General features: G+C 40.5%; 2 protein-coding genes across 2 annotated transcripts; both read left to right on the top strand.

Annotated features, from left to right (window-relative positions):
• Positions 1-1,649: 1,649 nt before the first annotated feature.
• On the top strand, positions 1,650-6,736 carry LOC311131235 (regulator of G-protein signaling 8-like; the record flags this gene model as incomplete). The annotated part of the gene is made up of 4 exons (XM_084164090.1): positions 1,650-1,750; positions 1,986-2,047; positions 5,502-5,668; positions 6,542-6,736. 4 exons carry the CDS (start codon positions 1,650-1,652, stop codon positions 6,734-6,736), a joined length of 525 nt encoding a protein of 174 aa, XP_084020216.1.
• A 13,592-nt stretch (positions 6,737-20,328) lies between these two features.
• LOC311130741 (regulator of G-protein signaling 5-like) lies at positions 20,329-22,436 on the top strand. The gene is made up of 4 exons (XM_084163528.1): positions 20,329-20,438; positions 20,715-20,860; positions 21,232-21,398; positions 21,562-22,436. Exons 1-4 carry the CDS (start codon positions 20,395-20,397, stop codon positions 21,760-21,762), a joined length of 558 nt encoding a protein of 185 aa, XP_084019654.1. The 5' UTR covers positions 20,329-20,394; the 3' UTR covers positions 21,763-22,436.
• Positions 22,437-25,571: the final 3,135 nt, after the last annotated feature.

The following is a 25,571-nucleotide window of genomic DNA, read 5'->3' as shown; positions in this document are numbered from 1 at the left end:
CAATGTTTCCCTGTAGAGGAAGTGTTTGTTCAGATGGATGCTGAAATTCAATAATATAGTACATTTTTGCAAACACTTTCATCCAAAGTGACCTAGAGTTGACCTATCATGTATTCAGTATGTGTGGCACATGCAGGAATCAAACCAACAATCCCAGTATTGCTAGCAGCACCATGCACCATCCAACTGAACCATCTTAACCACAATTTGTTTTGGAATGTGTTTAGTGGCCTTTAGGGATCAAGCTTATTGAATAAGTTGAGCTTTTGGGACCGAATCAGTTTGTTGATATTGTAATGGGACTTCAGGTGGCATCTGGCATTAGGACAATGAGCACCAATGGGAGTAATAATTACACTAACTACCTTGTTGTTGTTCACTATAAAATACATTACTTTATTTCTCTCCAACAGAGAACTCCAGCAACCACCAGTGATCTTAGAGGAGTCCTTGGATTACAAAAGCTTGACAGACCATTCCAACAACACCAAGAGGCAAAGCAACAGTGAGTGCTCTAACAGCTTACCCACCAGCGGGATGGAGATCGTGTCCCTTATGTAACTAACTACAGATGGGAGTACTCATTCCACTCATTCCATTACGGCATATTAGGCACTCACTGCAGTGCTTGGTGTGTTTGGTCTGTGTGTTATCAGGGGGACTAGATGCATGGTAGAGAGGCTCGTGGCTCACTATCCAAATTGGATGTTCTCTGGTGGCTAGCTGATGGGTATGTTGCCTGCTCCATATGGAGCTACACCTGCTGTAAATGTCTATCTGGGCGTTAAGGGCAATTCATCTTATCAGACCCATCAGTATGTCTTATCTGTCTAATCCTACAGCAGCTGGCCAATAGGTCATGATATTAAACATCACTTTTTGATTACATCTACAACCGGAGTGCATGAAACACCATAGACAAAACATTGATCAGATTGATTGTGTGATATGTACTGTAGTGTGAGTCAGTAAGCAGAAAAACGTTGAAAGCAAATGACCATGCTTCATCAGGTCGGTGCAGACTAAACAAATGTGAAGTGATGTTTAGTAACCTTCATCAGGCACATCCTGAAACTGCGCTTCACCTCCTTCAACATCTGAATCCAAACATTTTGTTATGCAGTCATTCGAAGGGTCAATACACTGATCGAAGACCACGGCCTTGCTCATGACTGATGCATTAGCATACTGCCTATAGGCAGGAGGTTAAACATTTTAAATTTCAATCCATTAGCAGACGCTTTTATCCAGAACGATTTACAGCAGTGAGTGCACACATTTTCATACTGGTCCCCCATGAGAATTGAACCAACAACCCTGGCATTGCAAGCGCCGTGCGCTACCAACTGAGCCACACAGGACAACCGTGTGGCTCAGTTGGATCCGAGCACTTTCTGAGAAGACTATGTTCAGAGCTGCAGGTGTACATGGCAGAGCTGCAGGTGTACATGGAAATAGCCCAGTCTTTAGTTAGCTACCGTAGAAAGAAGCTGTGAAGAGGAATTTATACATCAGAAGACAATCAATGTGATCTGAATCTGACATTCTCTGTTTTGATGTTATGTGATCAATATTCAGGAAATGTACTGTACTTTCTTACACGCTTGTATTCTATTCTATTCTATTCTCCCCTTAATTTGAGCAGAACCATGAAGACCAGATTAGCCTGCCTGTCCAATAAGTCCGACTCCTACACCGACTTCACTGAGTTCCTGCCCCCTGCTCAGGACAGGGCCACCAGATGCCTAAAGTAACTAGACCTTTATATCTGATTACATGGTGCCAGTCTCTCCCATTCAGATAGGATTGAGGTATTATTTCTACCAAAGCTAGGGATATGTAATAGGACTACTAAACAATAGATGGTGTAGGGTCTTTTAGAGCAAACCTCTGAAACTGTGAATATCTGTGTGTTGAATTGCCTTCAAATGCATATTTGCATACACATTTAAAAACGTGTCTCAGTATCTCTGTCTTTCCTTTAGGCTGACAAAAGACGAGGTCGTTCGATGGGCAGATTCCTTCGATGTTCTTCTTTCGCACAAGTGTAAGTTAAATTACGGTCCCTTTTATATTAACAAGTAACAGTCGATCCTTCTCTTTAGAGTTAGATATGAGAAATTGAACCAAAATATTTCACCTTTTATCAACCAACCCTGCAAAAAACCTCTGGGAGTCCATGTCATTGTTAGCGAACTGTTAGAAGCAAACCAGGCAACTGTACTGATTACATTTTGTCCTCCGTCCCATTCTGTACTCTTTCTGTTTGTCCCTTTGACAAAATGATTGCCTATGTATTTCCTTTGAAAAGAGGATTGTCTTTCTGTTCCCTATCTGAGGATGTCTCCCCACATCAGTCCATTTCTCTCCCCCTAAACCCTTCTTATGTAAGATCCCCTGTCTTTCTGGTTATTGATGTGTAGGACTCCTCAATACACAATGAGACACACTCTTTGTTGTGACCTTCTCTGTGGATTACACAATAACACACATACAAACACATGTTCATGTGCAAATACACACATGCAAACACATGCACATGTTCACGTGCACACACACACGCACATGTACACGCAGAAATAGCTGTGATAACTAGGCTCTCCACAGGGAGTGGGAAATTACACCGCACAGAAGAAAAAACAGGCAACTGACCTTGACTTTAGTTGTATTTATATTTGTTTTCATTTTGCAGTGCATCCCAAAAAAAAAATTCACCTTTATTTAACCAGGTAAGCCAGTTGAGAACAAGTTCTCATTTACAACTGCGACCTGGCCAAGATAAAGCAAAGCAGTGCGATAAAAACAACACAGAGTTACATATGGGGTAAAAAAACATAAAGTCAAAAATACAACAGAAAATATATATACAGTGGTGCAAATATAGCAAGTTATGGAGGTAAAGCAATAAATAGGCTATAGTGCAAAATAATTACAATAGTATTAACACTGGAATGCTAGATGTGCAAGAGATTATGTGCAAATAGAGATACTGGGGTGCAAAAGAGCAAAATAAATAACAATATAGGGATGAGGTAGTTGGGTGGGCTAATTTCAGATGGGCTGTGTACAGGTGCAGTGATCGGTAAGGTGCTCTGACAACTGATGCTGAAAGTTAGTGAGGGAGATAAGAGTCTCCAGCTTCAGAGATTTTTGCATTTCGTTCCAGTCATTGGCAGCAGAGAACTGGAAGGAATGGCGGCCAAAGGAGGTGTTGGCTTTGGGAATGACCAGTGAGATATACCTGCTGGAGCGCAGACTACGGGTGGGTGCTGCTATGGTGACCAATGAGCTAAGATAAGGCGGGGATTTGCCTAGCAGTGATTTATAGATGGCCTGGAGCCAGTGGGTTTGACGACGAACATGTAGTGAGGACCAGCCAACAAGAGCGTACAGGTCACAGTGGTGGGTAGTGTATGGGGCTTTGGAGACAAAACGGATGGCACTGTGATAGACTACATCCAGTTTGCTGAGTAGAGTGTTGGAGGCTATTTTGTAAATGACATTGCCGAAGTCAAGGATCGGTAGGATAGTCAGTTTTACGAGGGCATGTTTGGCAGCATGAGTGAAGGAGGCTTTGTTGCGAAATAGGAAGCCGATTCTAGATTTAACTTTGGATTGGAGATTCTTAATGTGAGTCTGGAAGGAGAGTTTACAGTCTAACCAGACACCTAGGTATTTGAACACCACCTTGCTGTTTTTGAATAACTAGTTGTTCCTGCCAAAACCAGCACCTGGCAGGTTTTGCTCTAGAAAAAGTAGACCTCTAAACCTCTGACTGATTCTGGCTTCATAATTATCTCAGGCTTTGTTCCTCCAGCGTTCCTGAAAAGCAAACTAAATGTCTTAAATGTTCTGTTGTCTTATCGTGATGCTCCATTGTTAGGATGCCTAATAGGTCAATAAAGTCATTATATAATATGTTGTCCAAACTAGAGATACAAACATGTACGCACAAATCAAGTCATATGGTAGTGTTAATGTTAATGGACATTTGCATAAACATTTAATGTGTGCATGTCTCAAGTTAGCATTTGTCCCTATTGAGTTAATCAAGCATAGTATACAGTATACTGTAGACCCCACTGCCAACCGTTTAACAGGTGGTGCAGTGTTTATAACATAGACAAATTGGTGTGAACTTGAATCATGGTTTGACGTCACATCCACACATATCCTCTTATGAACCTAGCTGCTTGAAACTCTAGGTTCTGGGTCTACTTGTTCTTCGAAATGACAAATATTATCTTCAGACACAAGGGGACAAAGGGACAGACTTCTGTATCCGGCTTCACTGAACATAAAGGAGTGAATCAAGATGCACGCACACACACACATAACTTTATAATTGCATAAGAGAAACAGAAGCAGTACTATTTGTTCCCATGCCTTGGCCACATTGGCTCTGTCCTCACCTCCTGATTAAGCACTTATTGGATCTAACAGGAGAACACAGTTATCACATTCACCTGGCCTATCATATAACCTCAGCCCATTTGTATCACAGCTAATCCTATTTATCTGGTTGCCCTTTGCTTCTTGCTGGGTACCTTAGGCTACCTATCTGTGATGATGTGGTTTGTGACTGCTTCTCATTTCTATGGGAGTCCATTTTATGTGACACATATTGTCTGCATTATGTGAGACCTTGAAGCTTAACTTAATAAGTCTCCTTTCAACATTAATGTCTATGTTTTTCAATATTTAATTATAATATTTACGTGTATGTAAGCTCACTCTATGTTTCTGCATTCTGTAAAGAAAATCGAAAACCCTTTCAGAGTGAGAAATTTACACTGACCAACATTTACACATTAGAAGGCCTTGGCTTGAGTAACACATCATAGCCTATTCCAAAGAGGCTGATTAAAAATAAAGCAGCGAGAGAAAATCTTCCTCCAAGCAAAGGTTCATTGCCTCAGGGATCTATTTTTATTTTGAACACTGTCTGTTGACAAGGTGTCCTTCTGGTGATCTTCCTAAAACCATTCTGTAGTGAGAGTGTGTGACTAATGTTGGTGATTGGCCTGATGGACTACACTTCTGCTGCTGCTGCTGGGCAAATGTTAAGCAAATACAGGCATGAGAAAAGAGGGAGGGAGGGAGAAAACATGTCAACATGACACGCCGATTGTAAAACATGACCTCCCTCCGTGTTATCATTGATGTCGGACAAATGTATCTAATCTTTGATTGATGAAAACAGAAAGCTCATTGGAGGGTTGTAGGACATATTTTTATGTTCTAGCCACAGGGCTGTTTCCTGTGCTGAGAATGAAAGCACACTCCTCATCTCAGACAATATCAATGCATGATAATCAACCCTGTTATTATGTGTATCAAGGGAACTACAGGTGCTCTCTGTGGAAAAAAACACATCAGTTCCACAAAAACTGGCCATGTTCAGAAATAGGTGCTGGGATACAATATAGATCTTTGTAAAGACACACACACTTGCTGTCCGTTAGCTCCTCTAACTGGCTGATGGATGTTTTGTGTCGTAGATGGCCTGGCTGCCTTCCGGGCTTTTCTCAAGACGGAGTTCAGCGACGAGAACATTGAGTTCTGGATGGCCTGCGAGGAATATAAAAAAATCAAGACTCCCGCTAAACTGGTGACCAAAGCCAACAACATCTACAATGAGTTTATCGATGTCAAGGCTCCCAGAGAGGTTTGTGTTCGATCAGCTGACTAATGATACAACTGTGCAGTGTTTCCAGATTTATATGAAATATGACCTATAATTAATTACAATATGCCCTCACTACTGTATGTCGCTCTGGATAAGAGCATCTGCTAAATGACTCAAATGTAAATGTTCAATAACTGTCAGCAACATTTTAACTAACTATCCCTTATTCTAAACATAACCCTAACTGTAAATTTAGCAGGCAATTGCTTATCAACAGATAGTCATACTATCAACAAACTAGCTGTAAATCATCTATTTGGGACCATCCAAATAAAGTGTGACCATAAAGTATATTAAAAAGCAGCTTTTCTGTGTTGGAACAGTGTAGATGTAACCCAACAACAGAATGGTGTGGGCTTATACCAGTCTTTAAAAATATTAATGCTCAGCCAATGAGCCAACATGACATCATGTTCTATGAGGAAATAGAAAGCATTTTTTTAACAGTCTTTTTGAGATACAAGTTTTAAGTGGACTTTTGAAGTGGGTTTTTTTCTCTCCAATTTACGCTTTGGTCATAAATACGAGTATAGGACGAGTCATCAACATTATTTGGGTATGAGTAAACAGAATATGAACTTTTAAAAGTTCGTTTTATACTGGACAGTTACTTTAAATATCAATGCTAAAGGCTGTGTTTGTTTTTAATCTGGGGTTACTATGTGTCAGATAAAAAAATGTAATCCACAACCCTGCAATATTACACATAGGTACACATGAATACGCATACTTTGATTATATGGATTAAAAGTAATTTTGATACTGTCTTCAAACAAGTTTTTCATATGACATTGACATACTTAGATGATTCAGATATCTAATGTTTATTTTGCTCTCCCTTGGTCCCTGTAGGTAAACATAGACTTCCGTACGCGGGAGGTGACGAGACAGAGCCTTGAGGAGCCCACCCCCTCCAGTCTGAACGAGGTCCAGGCCAGGGTCCACAGCCTCATGGAGAAAGACTCTTACCCCCGCTTCCTCCGCTCCAAGATCTACCAGGACTTACTCAAAACGCAGTACACACACTGTCAACGGAACTCTGTCTGAAGAACACACACATGTGCAGCCGCAGATACACACACGCACACTTACATGTAAGTGATAATGCCCTAGAAGCCGGTGTTTAGAGGATATATTGGCATGGGTGTTGTTAGCAAACCGTGCCAATATATCCTCCAAACAACAGCTTCGAGGGCATCATCACTTTTATACAACGGGTTACCAACATATTAAAATGATGATTGACATATTTTCATTATAAACATTATTTTAATGAATTTATTCATACTATTTCATCCTTCCACAAGATATAGTCCCGACACAAATCTAGGGTTGCTACCCAAGCCGGCTGGTTGTTCGTTCTATCGGTTCGGTTGTTAGAGACGCGACCCAGTCGTTCAGTTTTTTTGTTCTGTATCTATGGACACGACCCAGTCGTTCAGTCTTTTTGTTCTGTACCTATGGACGCTAACCAGTCGTTCGTTCTAAATATTCCATTGCCATACTGGCTGGCAACATTCTTATCCCTTGCTTGCTAGCTAGCCAACTATACCTAACTTACAGTCACGTCAAAACGTGTAGCCAGAATACCAGCAAAGTAGCTGCATTCGCATTTGTTTAAGCTGTTTTCTAGTTATATTTATTTGGATAAATCCATAACATTGAGCTAATGAGGCGCAATTTCACCTGGCATAGAAAATATGCTCACTCGTCAGGACACTGTTGTTAAGAGGAGCTAGCCAACAACACAGCTAACACAATCACTTCAAACTGAAGCTGGAAAGACAGCAAACTATATACTTTGTATATATCCATAAAAATGATGCCATCTGATTCATGTTTTCGACTGGCTGAGAAACGCTTTCTGCCTGTCTGTCTTGTCCCGACTCCCGACACGTTCATTACTATGGGACAGCCGGAGATCTAATTTTAATATTGAAACAATGTTGCAAATGTCGGAGAGACAGACAGCAGATTTATACAAATCTCCGCTGTTGAAAACTAAATGTTAGTCTAAAAGAAATGTGAGATAATGTATAGATGCTTTTTGTAGTGGAGATCAAGTTTATTACATTTACATTTTAGTCATTTAGCAGACGCTCTTATCCAGAGCGACTTACAGTTAGTGAGTGCATACATTTTCATACTGGCCCCCCGTTGCAAGCGCCATGCTCTACCAACTGAGCTACACGGGGCTACATAAATTTATAAATTGCTTGGCTGGGCTGATGAGACAGTGGATTGCGCGGTCAGATGGAACAGAGTAAATAGGCATTTTAACGTCATAGACTTTTCCGGTGGTAACTTGTGGAATAGACACTGGCTGGAATGCGGTTTTAACCAATCAGCATTCAGGATTAGACCTACCCGTTGTATAAACACGCACACACACACACACTTCTTCAGTAGTTACAAGAACACAAGTAACCATTATTCCTCAAGTCCTATCTTGAGATCTATGTTCGTAACTCGATTTCAGTCTCCCATTGACATATTGAATCATGTGAAAGTTTAAGTTATACATGAAGTATCAAGATAGGATTCTAACAGAGGGATTCTTAGAATTTAGACATATCGTGATATTGTATCATCCCTCTTAGAACTGTGTCGAGCTAGTTTGCACTTAGAAAACAAAATACCACAAGACCTTGTACTGTGTATACTTTTATTGCTCTTATTAGACAACGTGTTGTTGTTGTTGATGTGTATTTCTCCTCTCAATACATACTTATTTTGAAGTCGATACGTTTCTGGGAATTTTATTCAACTTTTGCAGCACGACATGTTATATATATACTGTAATATTATTTCAGATGCTGAATATCTCGATTATTATTCTTAAAAATGACAAAGAATATAGAGAATATTTGAATGATTTATGATATACACAAAGATATGATTTAAACTTACTGTGGATCAGTGAAACTGCATGAGTAAAATATAAAATATACATATTTGCAATGGTTTGTTCGTAGTGGTGCATACCTTGAATGTAATGTCCTCTGAGATTTTTTTTTCCTATAAAAATGAAATGATCTGGAGTCAAGCTGGATTTTCTCACACACAGAAAAAATGCACACAGATACAGACCAAACCAATGAATACATAACACCTCAGGAGAGAGGGCGAGAGAGAGAGTGAGAGTGAGAGAGAGAGAGAGAGAGAGAGAGAGAGAGAGAGAGAGAGAGAGAGAGAGAGAGAGAGAGAGAGAGAGAGAGAGAGAGAGAGAGAGAGAGAGAGAGAGAGAGAGAGAGAGAGAGAGAGAGAGAGAGAGAGAGAGAGAGAGAGAGAGAGAGAGAGAGAGAGAGAGAGAGAGAGATAAAGATAAAGAAGACAGGAACAGCATCTGGTTATTCAGGGAGAGTTTAGTAAAAACTCAAAACAAGTGCAGGTGTCAAAAATGTATGTTTGCTATGCCAGTCACGAGGGATCTGTGCCCTTTGAATGTGTAGGCCAGGTGCCCAGTGGTCTCACCCACAGCACCACTTAGTTTCGCCTGTTGTGTATGTGTAAGTTGTTGAGTCACTGTGGGGAAGAGGACCAAGGGAAATGTAGGCCAGTGTTCTCATTCATAGACACAAGGGCAGCACACGGGCAGCACATGGTCGGATGTAGGTCAATAGACAAACAACACACCCACTGAGCTACGTTGGATATTATTGACGGTGATGATGATGGTTATGTAATTATGATGGTTACGGTTATGATGGGCATGAGCGTTGCTAATAGCAGTAGTAGTGGTACTCCTTTCTTACATAAAATAAGCCATCAACATCATATTTTTGGCTGATCCTTTTTTGAATGTTATTCCCACATCACTAATCTTTCTGTATTTATTTGCAGTAAAGCCAAACAAATGTCCCACTCCAGCTGCACAGATTTCCAAAGCAAACTGTCGGCAAGGCAACACGTGTTCTACTTCACTAATGAGAAATCTAACAAACGTGCCACACTCTCTCTCTCCTCTCTCTGTAGCTTCCTAATCAATAGCAAACACAATCACCTGCCCAGAGCCTGCTGCTGTTATGATTGCTCCTCACTCATCACATTTACAGAGAAACAACAAGAGTTCCAGAGAGTAGAAACACATCTGCCTCCATCCCAAAGAGGGTCACTTTACATATTGATTGTTATTGCCAAAATCACTTCAAATGGCACGTTGGTGTGAGTGAAGTAAGACTCCTGTGATCAACATGTTATTTCCCAGGCTTCCCATTGTGTAGTGAAAGATAAGCACCAATTCTCTGCATGCTAGAGTTAATCAGTTAGAAGTCTATGTTGATCATATGACCAACAGGCTAGAGATCACTATGCAGTCATTAAACCCAGTCAAACACTGGGAAGCATGTTGTCAGCACCTCAGGGTTCTGGTAGTGTAGTGTTCAATAAACTGGACCCTATTCACGCTCAGTCCCTCCTCTGAGGCAGAGGAGCTGTGAAATGGTTTTATCACAGGGCAATAAAACAGACAATACAGTCATCACATTACAGGACCATGCAGTCATGGAGCATCTGTCTCAGCCCAGTCAATATGCTATGAAAGGAACCAACCATACACAAGGGAAGTACATAGCAACAAGAGGTGTTGGAGACAAGCAAAACACAAGAGGGAAATTGACGGACACTCCCTTAATGAAAAAACACATGAATTTCACATGAACACGTGAAGTGTTCCAAAAGTACATGTTTTCATGTGATCACATTATCTTACGTGATAACGTGACAACATGTAAAGCAACATGAAACTACACATCTTAAAACGTGATCACGTGAAGTGTTCCAAAAACATGTTTTCACATGAATTTTACATCTGAAATTTAATGTGAAATCATGTGACTTTCCACATGTGAAATCGTGGTTTTTGATTGATTGCGATATTAAAGTCTGTAGTGTGCATGTGATGTCAACATATTAAATATGTTCTTTTTCAGAGTGTATATGATGGGAATGCAGCTTAATGCAGGTCTGGGATGGCTCTCAGGGTCCTATATGGAATCAAACCTACCATAGCAATGTTTTTAACAGGCTCATACAGTTGAAGTCGGAAGTTTACATACACCTTAGCCAAATACATTTAAACTCAGTTTTTCACAATTCCTGACATTTAATCCTAGTAAAAATTCCCTGTCTTAGGTCAGTTAGGATCACCACTTTATTTTAAGAATGTGAAATGTCAGAATAATAGTAAAGAGAATGATTTATTTCAGCTTTTCTTTCTTTCATCACATTCCCAGTGGGTCAGAAGTTTACATACACTCAATTAGTATTTGGTAGTATTGCCTTTAAATTGTTTAACTTGGGTCAAACGTTTCGGGTAGCCATCCACAAGCTTCCCACAATAAGTTGGGTGAATTTTGGCCCATTCCTCCTTACAGAGCTGGTGTAACTGAATCAGGTTTGTAGGCCTCCTTGCTCGCACACACTTTTTCAGTTCTGCCCACACATTTTCTAAACGATTGAGGTCAGAGCTTTGATGGGCACTCCAATACCTTGGCTTTGTTGTCCTTAAGCCATTTTGCCACAACTTTGGAAGTATGCTTGGGGTCATTGTCCATTTGGAAGACCCATTTGCGACCAAGCTTTAACTTCCTGACTGATGTCTTGAGATGTTGCTTCAATATATCCACATAATCTTCCTTCCTCATGATGCCATCTATTTTGTGAAGTGCACCAGTCCCTCCTGCAGCAAAGCACCCCCACAGCATGATGCTGCCACCCCCGTGCTTCACGGTTGGGATGGTGTTTTTTTGGCTTGCAAGCTATCCCCTTTTTCTTCCAAACATAATGATGGTCATTATGGCCAAACAGTTCAATTTTTGTTTCATCAGACCAGAGGACATTTCTCCAAAAAGTACGATCTTTGTCCCCAAGTGTAGTTTCAAACCGAAGTCTGTTTTTTTCATGGCGGTTTTGGAGCAGTGGCTTCTTCCTTGCTGAGCGGCCTTTCAGGTTATGTCAATATAGAACTTGTTTTACTGCGGATATAGATACTTTTGTACCTGTTTCCTCCAGCATCTTCACAAGGTCCTTTGCTGTTGTTCTGGGATTGATTTGCACTTTTCGCACCAAAGTACGTTCATCTCTAGGAGACAGAACGCGTCTCCTTCCTGAGCGGTATGATGGCTGCGTGGTCCCATGGTGTTTATACTTGCGTACTATTGTTTGTACAGATGAAAATGGTACCTTCAGGCGTTTGGAAATTGCTCCCAAGGATGAACCAGACTTGTGGAGGTCTACCATTTTTTTTTCTGAGGTCTTGGCTGATTTCTTTTGATTTTCCCATGATGTCAAGCAAAGAGGCACTGAGTTTGAAGGTAGGCCTTGAAATACATCCACAGGTACACCTCCAATTGACTCAAATGATGTCAATTAGCCTATCAGAAGCTTCTAAAGCCATGACATCATTTTCTGGAATTTTCCAAGCTGTTTAAAGGCACAGTCGACTTGGTGTATGTAAACTTCTGACCCACTGGAATTGTGATACAGTGAATTATAAGTGAAATAATCTGTCTGTAAACAATTGTTGGAAAAATTACTTGTGTCATGCACAAAGTAGATGTCCTAACCGACTTGCCAAAACTACAGTTTGTTAATACAGTACCAGTCAAAAGTTTGGACACACCTACTCATTCAAGGGTTTTTCTTTATTTTTTACTATTTTTTACATTGTAGAATAATAGTGAAGACATCAAAACTATGAAATAACACATATGGAATCATATAGTAACCCAAAAAGTGTTAAACAAATCAAAATATTTTATATTTGAGATTCTTCAAATTGCCACCCTTTGCCTTGATGACAGCTTTGCACACTCTTGGCATTCTCTCAACCAGCTTCACCTGGAATGCTTTTCCAACAGTCTTGAAGGAGTTCCCACATATGCTGAGCACTTGTTGGGTACTTTTCCTTCACTCTGCCGTCTGACTCATCCCAAACCATCTCAATTGGGTTGAGGTCGGGGGATTGTGGAGGCCAGGTCATCTGATGCAGCACTCCATCACTCTCCTTCTTGGTAAAATAGCCCTTACACAGCCTGGAGGTGTGTTGGGTCATTGTCCTGTTGAAAATCAAATGATAGTCCCACTAAGCCCAAACCAGATGGGATGGCGTATCGCTGCAGAATGCTGTGGAAGACATGCTGGTTAAATGTGCCTTGAATTCTAAATAAATCACTGACAGTGTCACTAGCAAAGCACCCCCACACCATCACACCTCCTCCTCCATGCTTTACGGTGGGAAATACACATGCTGAGACCATCCATTCACCTACACACTGTCTCACAAAGACACGGCGGTTTGAACCAAAAATCTCAAATTTGGACTCCAGACCAAAGGACAAATTTCCACTGGTCTAATGTCTATTGCTCGTGTTTCTTGGCCCAAGCAGGTCTCTTCTTTTTATTGGTGTCCTTTAGTAGTGGTTTCTTTGCAGCAATTCGACCATGAAGGCCTGATTCACACGGTCACCTCTGAACAGTTGATGTTGAGATGTATCTGTTACTTGAACTCTGTGAAGCATTTATTTGGGCTGCAATTTCTGAGGCTGGTAACTCTAAGGAACTTATCCTCTGCAGCAGAGGTTACTCTGGGTCTTCCATTCCTGTGGCGGTCCTCATGAGAGACAGTTTCATCATAGCACTTGATGGTTTTTGCAACTGCACTTTAAGAAACTTTCAAAGTTCTTGAAATGTTCCGTATTGACTGTCCTTCATGTCTTAAGGTAATGATGGACTGTCGTTTCTCTTTGCTTATTTGAGCTGTTCTTGCCATAATATGGACTTGGTCTTTTACCAAATATGGTATCTTCTGTAACGTGTCATTTCAACCAATACTCATCGCATCGCATTTGATTGAAAACTAGTTTGGAATTACAGCACAGCACAGCATTCATATATTTTATTTTATAAATACTAGAGCGCCAATACTTGTCGCATACAAGAAGCATACGCATACCAATGATGCCTTTCATACGTTTACATTTTTTAAAACCTGCATAGATAATCTTTGTCTACTCATGGACGTTGCAATTATAGAGGTTTTGAACTGACATTATGGACCCCAGAGCCATAGAGCATGTCCGGCATCTCTATAGCAATAGTAGCTGAACACACTCCGTCAACTCTGGGTTCATGGAGGTGCAACTTCCCATGTGTCTCAAGCACTGGCGGCTGGTCACAGCTTAATTGGGGAGGACAGCCTCATAGTAATGGAACAGGATAAATAGAATGGTATCAAACAAATCAAACACATGGTTACCATGTTTTTGATTCCATTCCATTCAGTCCATTCCAGCCATTATAATGAGCTGTCCTTCCCTCAGCAGCATTTGTGGTCTCAAGGATTCATTCATCTGGCTGCATTCATCAATTACACTTTTTCCTATCATCATTCTGCATCAATGATATTAACCAAGCCATCCCTTTGCTTGCTGTTGACTAGAAGGCCTCAAAAACTAACAAACATACAAAATTGTCTGTGCTGCTGGGAACCATAACGGGCCTTTCCGGTGGCATTGAACTGAAGCGAGCCATATTCCAGGACACACATTCAAACACACACGCACACACACCCACACACACACTTCTTAATTACCGGATTTCACAGGCATTATGGTGCCTGCTGCTGGCCTTCAGAACACTCACCACACCACTGGGCTATTCACACAAGTTGCTAGGGAAACCATGGTTTCTCAGGATACAGAGAGACAGACTATTATATTAAATGATGCCTGTGGATTTTGTTACATCTGTGTTAAGATGGAAACACTGAACTGTTTCTGTTGTAGCTGAGGTGAATAACAGTTTTTTTTTAATGGCCGTGCGAGGACTGAAAGTATGCTTGATAGAGAGGAGACAGAAAGTACACTTGGTGATCAATGCTGATTGGTTTACATCAACGCAATCGATTATTGATGTTTGTGTAGTGGAAGCACAGGACTTTGCCCCTGTGGAGGTACAAAGCCACATAGAGAAAAATATTTTGTCCAAGGGAGAGGGAGCTAAACTCTCCTCTGTTGCTAGCAAAAACTTTACTTTGAATTTAGGAAAACAACATATATTGAATGAGGTTCGACTTTAACAAACACATTAAGTACATTAGACTTCATGAAAGCACTCACCATTTGTGTCAAAAAAACTTTTTGGGGACTGCCTAAAAGCCTTTATAATTTTTTCATGACCCAATAAACCCAAAAATGCTTTAACGTTCCAGCCTCGTCTTCAGCTGTGACCCAGAATGAACTAGCAATGACCCAACAATTGGTCTCGGCCGCCCATTTAGGAAACTTTGTCCCAGACTGCTCTCCTGTTTCCTGAGAGAGCAGTGGAAAGCAGGATATCTTCAAAGCTGAATACATCATCTCTGAGCCTCTAATAACCAATATCTAATGACTACTGTATCCCTCGCAGCTGGATCCAAATGGAGCTGCCGTATAAGGCTTAGTGGGAGATCTGGGGAAGGCTATGATAGAATGAGATGATACCTAGTGCCTAAGTAAGGTGAGGTCAGGTGTTCTGAGACCAAATGTGACTAAGATGGTACGGAGAGGTACTGTAAGGTCCTTGTCCTCAACGGCTACCCCTCATGGTGTTACACAAGGAGAGAAGAATAATCTACCACAGATAAAACTTTTTTAATACTGTATTCCACCCTGACCTGAAACGTCAATTCAGGTTTTATGCAGTGTTGTTCGGCTTTGTGGTGTCAAAAAACTTGAATGCAATGATGAACATATACAGTTAGGTAAACAGATGGTTATTTGGTAAATAATAACACACTCAGTGCTGCTACACAGGACAACTACAAAGCGCCAGCAAACCTGTTCAGAGAGGCTAAGTCAGGAGATTATCAAACACATTCCATGAAAGACCAGAACGGAATTAATAAAAGAAGAAAGATGCTTTCAATTATTATTTCCCTTTGGAGACATGAAATTATGTGTGACAGTCCTTCTCAAGGACTGTCTGTTTTGTGAACGTGTATGTTTGGGTCATATCTTGTCTACTCCTCTGCTTGTCTGCAGGGTTAGGGTACTGTATACCCAGAATAGGTCATTATCAGGGGATCTTCTAACAAAGCAGGTCTGTGTGAGTGTGTTATATTGAGCATCTAACTGTGACAGAGAATCAGCTGCTTGTGTATATTTTCAGAATCCCAACCAAAGACCGAAAGGCTACTGCGAACTGCTACTAGACCCCGGTAAAGCATCCCTTATATGGTTTGCCTTCCAATAACTGATCTTCACCTCCATAAAGAAACCATCATCTTAGCATAAATCTTGAATTACTTGTGTATATGCCAATGCTGTAGGTTTGTATGTAGAGTATGCAACAAGACAGATAGAAAGAGAGATATGGAAAGAAAATACAGAGGGCTATGGCCTCCCTCCACACCTCCTCCTTGAGCAAATAGCTCCCAAGTAAAGAAGAGAAGAAAGTACCCTAGCTTACATCACCCAGGCAACCCCAACCTTAGAGAAGACAGCAAGAGACCTCAAGGACAGCATCTTCACAGCTTCCGGAGAGTTCCTTTTGTAATTCCCACACCTTATACAACAAACACATTATTTCCTTCCAGACTCTTCCTCCCTCCTTCATTCTCTTTTTTTGTGTGATGACATCACCATGATAACTGTGTGTTGCTGTGTGTGTGGGCAGATTCTCCCAGGCCTTTCTAAGGACCAGAGATACTTTTTATTCCCTCATATTAAATCGAATGGTCTTTTACCTGAATGCTCCCCATGGTAACCCATACAGTCCCCATGGTCTATTTTATGAGCCATACACTGATGATGCAGGTGAATCATCCTCATTAATGAAAACTAACCTTGATTAATGCTGTAATAAAAAATGGCATTTGTGCATTGTGCAGTCATTATGTTTGTGTATTGCACGGTCATATGTTTATTTTCTCTAGGGTCGCGTAAGAAGGATAGGTAATACAAATGATGCATCTGTCTGACGACATTATGATGATACTCTTAGAAAAAAGGATTTCCAAAAGGGTTCTTTGCGGAGCGATAGGGTTCTACCAATAACTATTTTCATCTGAAGAACCCTTTTTGGAAGAAAGGGTTCTTTGAAGATTCTTTGGAAGGCAAGAAGGATTATTTGGAAGGCAAGAAGGTTCTACTTAGAACCCTTCTGAATCCAAATAAGCTTTTTTATTGTATTATTTAACTTTCTTTTAAATAGCGCCTGAGCATTAGTGTTTACCTCAGTGTTTAAACCCCCTAAAGTCGATGACCGTGCGGAAAACTAATTAGCATAATAGAAAAATCTAAATCCATCGGTTTAAAACCAGTTAAATGTAAATAAATGTAATCGAAAATGTAATCTACGTAATCCCCAAAAGTAATTATTTATCATGAGAGGGCCATAAACAATAACTAGCAATACTGCATACTCAAATAAAGATTACAATATCACCTTTCCGGTAAAAGATAGTTATACATTTCTGAGGTGTAGTCACTTTTGAGGACACAAGCTCAAGTACAGAGCACAAATATGATAAAAATATGAAATATATTTATATGATGTATTTCCTATTCAACAAAACTGTATGAATAAGGCTTGAAATGACTTCTGTGCTTTCTAAATATAACATAATCAAATTATAAAACGACTATAAGATTTCACCTTCCTTATAACTGTAAAATACATATTTATAATGTTTAGTGTTAGAGAAAATGTGCATATTTTCTAAAGGTCTCTCTTGATCAAAATGTCTGCCCCCATCGCTGTGAACGTTTCACAGAGCTCTAACTCGTCTTCCGTCTTTTTTGTTTAAAATCTATGAATTGTTTTCGATTAATGGCTATAAATCGATCTATGAATGTGCTACCATGATGAAACCACACTCTCCTGCTGCGCTACGATGTAACGATTGCAGGCATGTGCTTTGTCAGTGGCTGTGTTGTAGGGTTCAGTCAGGAGTTGATGGACAGTTGGAAGAGCGAACTAAATGGTAGGAGGGACATCCCTGCTTCAAGTGGTTTCAGATTTCACATCCTATGTCACACAGGCTCAGAAAAAAATATTACTGGTCCGCGGGAACCAGGGCTATCGCTCAATGCAAGCCATATTGATCTACGGTATCCACAAATCAATTTATAAGGAAAAATGTTAGTTGGAACCGGTACCAGAACCACGCAGGTCCCCTAAAAAGGGGACCTTACATCTAAGAGGTAGCTAGAGATATCTGCATCTCAGTCCACCGCATCCACCGATGTCGGCCTTCTGCATCTGCGGTGGAAGGTGGAAGAGCTACAGCAGTGTTTGTCAGACCAGGAGACATCCCATAAATCGGTCTTCTCACAGAAACATCCGAATGGCTACAAACTAATATGTCCCCTCTATGGAAAGATGAGAATCACACGAACACGTACGTTAGTTGTTCTGCTCTAAGACGCCCACAAGCCTCACAAGGTGGCCCAGTACCAGTTAAAACAATTTATGGAAGTATATTATATGGAAGTAGTTTAGTGCCCCAAAAAAAGGGCTTAAACATGGGTCAAAAAATATACAGTACCAGTCAAAAGTTTTGGACACACCTACTCATTCAAGGGTTTTTCTTTATTTTTACTATTTTTTACATTGTAGAATAATAGTGAAGACATCAAAACTATGAAATAACATATATGGAATCATGTAGTAACCAAAAAAGTGTTAAACAAATCAAAATATATTTTATATTTGAGATTCTTAAAATACCCACCCTTTGCCTTGATGACAGCTTTGCAAACTCTCAGATATAGGAGAGACACTTCCAAACAAGCTTCCTTCTGGTCTATTTTTTGACTATCTATTTTGCCTTGTATGAATATGTTATTCAATGCGTTTCTATGGGCTAATAGCAGTAAGGCCAAATTCAATGTTTAATCAAATAAGAAAATAAGAAAGATTGATACCTACAGGGGACCTAAAATTCTAAATCAAATAGCAAAATGAACCATGGTATGACCATCTTAAAACAATTTCATATGTTAGCTTAGCAAAAATCCCCCCCCCCCCCCACCTCCCGAAATCCCTCCTGAAAGGGTTCTACTTTGCACCAAAAAGGCTTCAAATGGAAGAACCCTATATGGTTCTACTTAGCACGTTTTTGTCTAAGAGTGTACACAGGTATCTATGAAGGCAGAGATCTTTTGTAGAGATGTTGTTTGGTTTGAATGTCGTTGGACTCTTTTCACCTGAGTTTAATTGAAAAAGGCCTCAAAACAATGTATTTCTATTTCATTGTAGTGTGTGTTTGCATTATTACATCTGTTGGTGTATACACTGAGTTTACAAAACATTAAGAACACCTTCCTAATATTGAGTTGAACTCCCTTTTGCCCTCAGAACAGCCTCAATTCGTCGGGGCATGGACTCTTCGAGGTGTTGAAAGCATTCCACAGGGATGCTGGCCCATGTTGACTCCAATGCTTTCCACAGTTGTGCCAAGTTGGCTGGATGTCCTTTGGGTGACGGACCATTCTTGATTCACACAGGAAACTGTTGAGTGTGAAAAACCCAGCAGTGTTGCAGTTCTTGACTGGTTCCTGGTTCCATTAATATACAGTATAGATGTGCCGGCTCTGCTAAATGTTTCTCTGGAATGGGGTGTTAATCTGAGTCATTATAGATCCTTGATATTCCTAAAAAGAAAAGGTGATAGCATCTCTCATACATGATTTGCAGTCATTTACTGGAGATGCTATCACCTTTCCTTTTTTTGGAATATCAAGGAGCTATGTATATCCAATCAAATGTTGTAATGATAATTAAACATTACAAAAGAATCAAACCACATTTCCTTCCCTGAAACAGGCCCTGGACTTTTTGTATCTATGAGGTCATCTTTATTGAGGGGTAATTCCTACAGTTGTAGGATGTAATTGTATTACTGTATTCTCATATTATCTCCCCTGCTATCTCCTGTGTGTTTGTGTCCAAGCAGTGATCATTAATAGCAGACAAAACAGCAGCCCCAGATTTTGCCTAGTCAAATAAAGGTTAAAAATAATAATACAAAAAAACTGCAGACAAAGGAAGAGTATCCTTATTGAGCTGACATCCAACAGGTGGCGGATATAACAGTGCACATGTTGGCAGCTCTTCCTTACGGTTAGTAAGCGCTGCCACACATACACACATGAACTGAACACATGCACGCACACACGTGAATGGATGCACACACACACCGACATGGACACACACACACACAAATACCCGCTGGCCCATGTAAGTGGGAGATTCATTTTGTCCAATCAGACAGTAACATGTTTCCAGAGAGCATAAAGAGAACAAACAACAGAAAGAACATGTTTGATTTCAGGGATGTTGAAAAGAACATAAAAAATTATCTGAAGCTTTTTTCATTAGGTCACACAGTCATTTCCCAGCTTCACCCTCCCTCCATCTCTCTCCCCATCTCTCCTCTCTATCCCTCTCTTGTTCTCTCTCTCCTTCCTTCCCACCCACCCTCCCTCCCTTCCTATTCATTTTCCTCCTTCCCTATCTCTCTCTCTCCCTGTATCTCTCTCTCTCTCTCACACACACACGCAGAGTCCTCAGGCTGTGTCATTGGCTGAGCAGACTGATGATGAGTCGCAGGCTGGAAGATAAAAGCTCTATGCTCCCTCACTGCAGACACACTGTTGATATCAGTTCAACTGCTACACATCTACCTATCTACCTACTGTTCTCTACAATCCACAGCAACTATGTGCAAAGGACTAACATTACTGCCTACCACCTGCCTGGAAAGGTATATAGAACTCTTTTTTACCATCCACAGGTTTACTGTTGCTGTCTTTGGCATTTGGATTAAAGGATTAAAGGGGATAATTATTGGGTGTTGTAGCTTCTGTAATGGTGAAAGTGAAGGCGGTTTTGGTGGATTCTAAATTTAGACCTTGCAGCGTGGAGACGTGTCTAGATTATTTTGTGATTAGTTTGTAGCAAAATATTGTGCTGAACAATGACTCAATTCAAGGACTTGTGGAGTATTTATCTAACCTATGACGTTATTCGCTCTCTCTAGGGCCAAGGAACTAAAAGCAAGGCTGGGCAGCTTTCTGCAAAAACCCGACTGGAGTCTAGCAAGCTTCAAAATAGGCAAAACTAGACCTACTCTGGAACAATGCATGAGGTGGAAAGAGTCTTTCGAAAAGCTGTTGTCCAATAAACGTAAGTAAACCTTACTCTTCAGTGCACAAACACACGCACACATACACACGATTAGCCTAGTTCTACAGAGATGCGACAGAAATAAACCTTTATGATTAGAGTAGGGCATTTTGTCAAATTTTAGCCCCAGATTTTAGCCCCAGTATTACTGACCACATCACACAGCCGCTGTTGTAGATTAGAACACACGTGCTGGCACTGTGCTGGTGGCTATACCACAAGATACAGACACATGCATACACATGTGTACACACACACACAGTAGATAATGCAAGGACACAGATGCTAGGATAGCCCACTGCACAGCATCATTGTTATTGCACTGTACCAATATTAATCTCTCTCTCTCTCTTTCTCTCTCTCTTCATCAGATGGACTGATGGCCTTTACAGCTTTCCTGGTGTCAGAGTTCAGTGAGGAGAACATTGCGTTCTACGTTGCCTGTGAGGACTTCAGGAACACTAAGTCTGCTGCCAAGCTGGAGGCCAAAGCCCAGAGAATCTATGATGAGTTCATCTGCACCGACGCACCCCGAGAGGTATGCATCCCTCAACAGCTTGCTTTATTCTCCCTCACCTATGGAATTTGCATAGCATCCCACATTCAATAATCTTAATTATAACTCAAAAGTGAAAAATAAAAAACCTTCATTCAGACTGCAGCAGATGACTAACCTCCCTCTCTCCATTCTCTCTCTCCAGGTGAACATTGACCACGAGACTCGTGACATCACCAGGGCTAACCTAAAAGATCCATCTACATCCTGTTTCGACATGGCCCAGCATAGGATCTACCTTCTCATGGCCAAGGACTGCTACCCTCGCTTCCTTCGTTCCCCGGCTTACAAAGACCTGATCAGCCAGCTCCGTGCCAAGTGCACATCCACCTCCAAGAAGGCGTGAATTAGTAACAGAGGACCTAGTGTGGTCGTCTAAAGTTTAAACAGAAAAGGAATGCATCGCCCTTGAGCATTGACTGGGCATGAAGCCTCAAGACCGGAATTGTACAGATGGACGAATGTCTCGTCATGAACCAGAAGTTCTGGTGCCAGCTACTCTGAAAAATGATGAGTGTCAATCACCATAAAGCTCTGAAGGAGAGAAAGAGAGAAGGCAGATGGAGTGATACCCCATGAGGACGGAAGTTGAGACTTGAACAAGAACTGTGATGGCAATATCACCACATGATGTGGACTATCATCAGTGAATGTACAGAGACACAGAGTGGGCTGAAGGAAGGGTGTAAAGGATGCATTGACAATTTGCATTGACAAGTTGGACATTTACAATCAAAGACACACTGTTATAGTGTCCCAGTTTGCTGCATCAATGTCTAACACTGTGTTCATGACTAGGCATGTTTTCTACATGTTTTTTAATGCAAATAGAAACTGAGTATTTATTATATTTATTTGTTTCTACTCTGTTCTGTTGTCTCTATGTTTTAATTATTGTGTTTGACAAGACCAACAAATTATGAAAAAATTGTGCAATATATTTCTACTGTTAACTGATTTGTGATGTTTTTTACTGGAAAAAATAATATGTTATTTGAATAAAAAACTAAACCACAATATTACAACAGTGTCTCTTTCATATTTTCCTTTAATATTGTTTTTCCAATATCACTTCCAATATCACTTTTGAGTCAGTATATTATATTGATGAGGTAACTGAATAGCAAAGTTGTAATCAGCAGGGTTAGGGAGTAATCTGATTACCAAAAAAATCTGTAACAGTAATCAGTTACATTACCAGCAAAATGATTATAATCAGATTACAGATACTTTTGCTGGTAACATATGAAGGAAAAAATACATTATGACACCTTTATGCTTTCTCAATGACATTCAATTCAGCATTGAAAAAAAAAGATGTGCTTTATTGTCACATACACCAGATAGGTTGTTGTTTTACAGGGTCAGCCATAGTTGTACTGTGCCCCTGGAGCAAATTAGGGTTATGTGCCTTGCTCAAGGGCACATAAACAGATTTTTCATCTTGTTGGCTCGGGTGTTCAAACCAGCAACTTTTCGTTACTGGCCCAATACTCTAACCACTATGCTACCTGCCACCCTACAAAGGCGCAAGTTTGTTCCACCTTAGCGAGTCTAACCACAAGTCAGACCACTGTGATGATACACCAAATGCGTTTGATGGATCCTTTTTGTCTTCTTCTAATGTCTCTTAGAGGGAATGTAATCCAAAAGGAACTGAAAGTAATCCGATTACGTTACTGAGTTTGGCTCAATCAAAAGTGATGGTACTGATTACAATTTTGGACAGGTAACTACAGTAGTAACTTTAACGGATTACATTTATAAAGTAACCTACCCAACCGTGGTGATCAGTACATGATTATGCCTGCATAGTACAACACTGGCCACGTGCCATTAAAAAAAAAAAATCACTATATACTGTAGTTAATAACTAAGTAGCACAAAATATGTAATTTAGCTATGCATTTCAATATATTTACTATTCATCACACCAATCAGAGCCTCTCCTTACGAAGCTAGACAACATCCATTTCAGTGCAACAGGGTATCAGACGTGCAATACAACGTTCATCTCCGGATGATGATAGAACATGTTTGCTCATACTCTATCATTACTATGATAATTATTTTACACTAATTGGGTCACCAAGGCAACCATTTTGGGCTGTATTCCAAATCACCAGGAACACCAAATGTTCCTGCCAGCTAATAACTGTGCATTGTATGTGCATTGTGTAGACTATCTGAGCTTTCGTTTCACATGGTGTGAACTGGAAGCTAGTTCTTGGAAACAGGAAATAAAGGAGAGATAGTGTGAGAGCATCTACGTAATATAGAGTCATAAAGCCTTGTTAGTCATTTTTGTTTGATCAAGTCATCTATCTTTGGCAACCAAGGATATAAATCAAGCTAGCATTGTGGCAGAACAGCTCTCAGCATATAGCATATGCCTACCAAACTAGCTTTATTGACACTCCTCGGCTGCTACAACCACGTCAGCCATCTAACACATCCACAATGGTTCATAATCCTGCTGAGATTATGTAAAACCAGTTTGTATGACTTCATTTAGATAACACTTTTCAAGAACTGTCACTAATACATAGGCAATGTAATTACATGGCAACTATTCAAGTAATGACTATGTTGGTAGACTACACAATATTGCATAGTACCCACTACAAATGTGATAAGGATATTATCTGATTTAGAAAATGTAATTTTGAAATGGTCTTTTAATCAGCCAATGTCTTAATGATAAGTGTCCAAATCATGGTTATTTAAATGTCATCCGGGAGGAGTGGATCTAGTGCAGGTGGAACAGAGCTGCTGAATTTTAATTTAAGTTAGATCTGATCTTATTGGGAACGAAATGTCCATTCGTCCCAGCCGAGGACTGTCAATTAAGCTAGTTTTGTAGGCAAATGCTATATGCTGATAGCTGTTCAGTGCATTGGGGATTCTGAAGAGGGGTACTCAGGACTATTTTGCTGAAGCCTCTTCAGCATGGACTCACTGATGGAAATTCCCTTTAGTGGAGCACCAGGCAGTGTTCTGACTGGGAAAGCAATGCTCCAAACCAGAGATAATGGTTGTTTGACCTTGAAGGCAAACGTAACAAATATAAAAAGTGAGCTCTATATCTGACATAGTACAGATGTCTTCTTTTTTTAAGCCCATAACCATGTGTGTGTCCCTGATTTAGCCCACTGTAGTAAAAGGTTAAATTATTATTTTACAGTGGGGGAAAAAAGTATTTAGTCAGCCACCAATTGTGCAAGTTCTCCCACTTAACCCTCCCGTTGTCCTAGGGTCAAAATGACCCGCCACTGTGTTGAACCAACTTTATTTAATTTTTATATTTTTGGGATCATTTGTGAGAAGGAGGCAGTGAGACTTTAAAGAAAGTATCACTGCCTCCTTCTCACAAATGATCAAAAAAATATAAAAATTAAATAAAGTTGGTTCAACACAGTGGCGGGTCATTTTGACCCTAGGACAACGGGAGGGTTAAAAAGATGAGAGAGGCCTGTAATTTTCATCATAGGTACACGTCAACTATGACAGACAAAATGAGGAAAAAAAATCCAGAAAATCACATTGTAGGATCTTTAATGAATTTATTTGCAAATTATGGTGGAAAATAAGTATTTGGTCACCTACAAACAAGCAAGATTTCTGGCTCTCACAGACCTGTAACTTCTTCTTTAAGAGGCTCCTCTGTCCTCCACTCGTTACCTGTATTAATGGCACCTGTTTGAACTTGTTATCAGTATAAAAGACACCTGTCCACAACCTCAAACAGTCACACTCCAAACTCCACTCTGGCCAAGACCAAAGAGCTGTCAAAGGACACCAGAAACAAAATTGTAGACCTGCACCAGGCTGGGAAGACTGAATCTGCAATAGGTAAGCAGCTTGGTTTGAAGAAATCAACTGTGGGACCAATTATTAGGAAATGGAAGACATACAAGACCACTGATAATGTCCCTTGATCTGGGGTTCCACGCAAGATCTCACCCCGTGGGGTCAAAATGATCACAAGAACAGTGAGCAAAAATCCCAGAACCACACGGGGGAACCTAGTGAATGACCTGCAGAGAGCTGGGACCAAAGTAACAAAGCCTACCATCAGTAACACACTACGCCGCCAGGGACTCAAATCCTGCAGTGCCAGACGTGTCCCCCTGCTTAAGCCAGTACATGTCCAGG

Source organism: Coregonus lavaretus, assembly GCF_964263955.1.
Source record: "Coregonus lavaretus genome assembly, chromosome: 6".
Taxonomy (NCBI): Eukaryota; Metazoa; Chordata; class Actinopteri; order Salmoniformes; family Salmonidae; genus Coregonus; species Coregonus lavaretus.
Note: the sequence above shows the minus strand (reverse complement) of the source record. Positions and strands in the feature narration are given on the sequence as shown.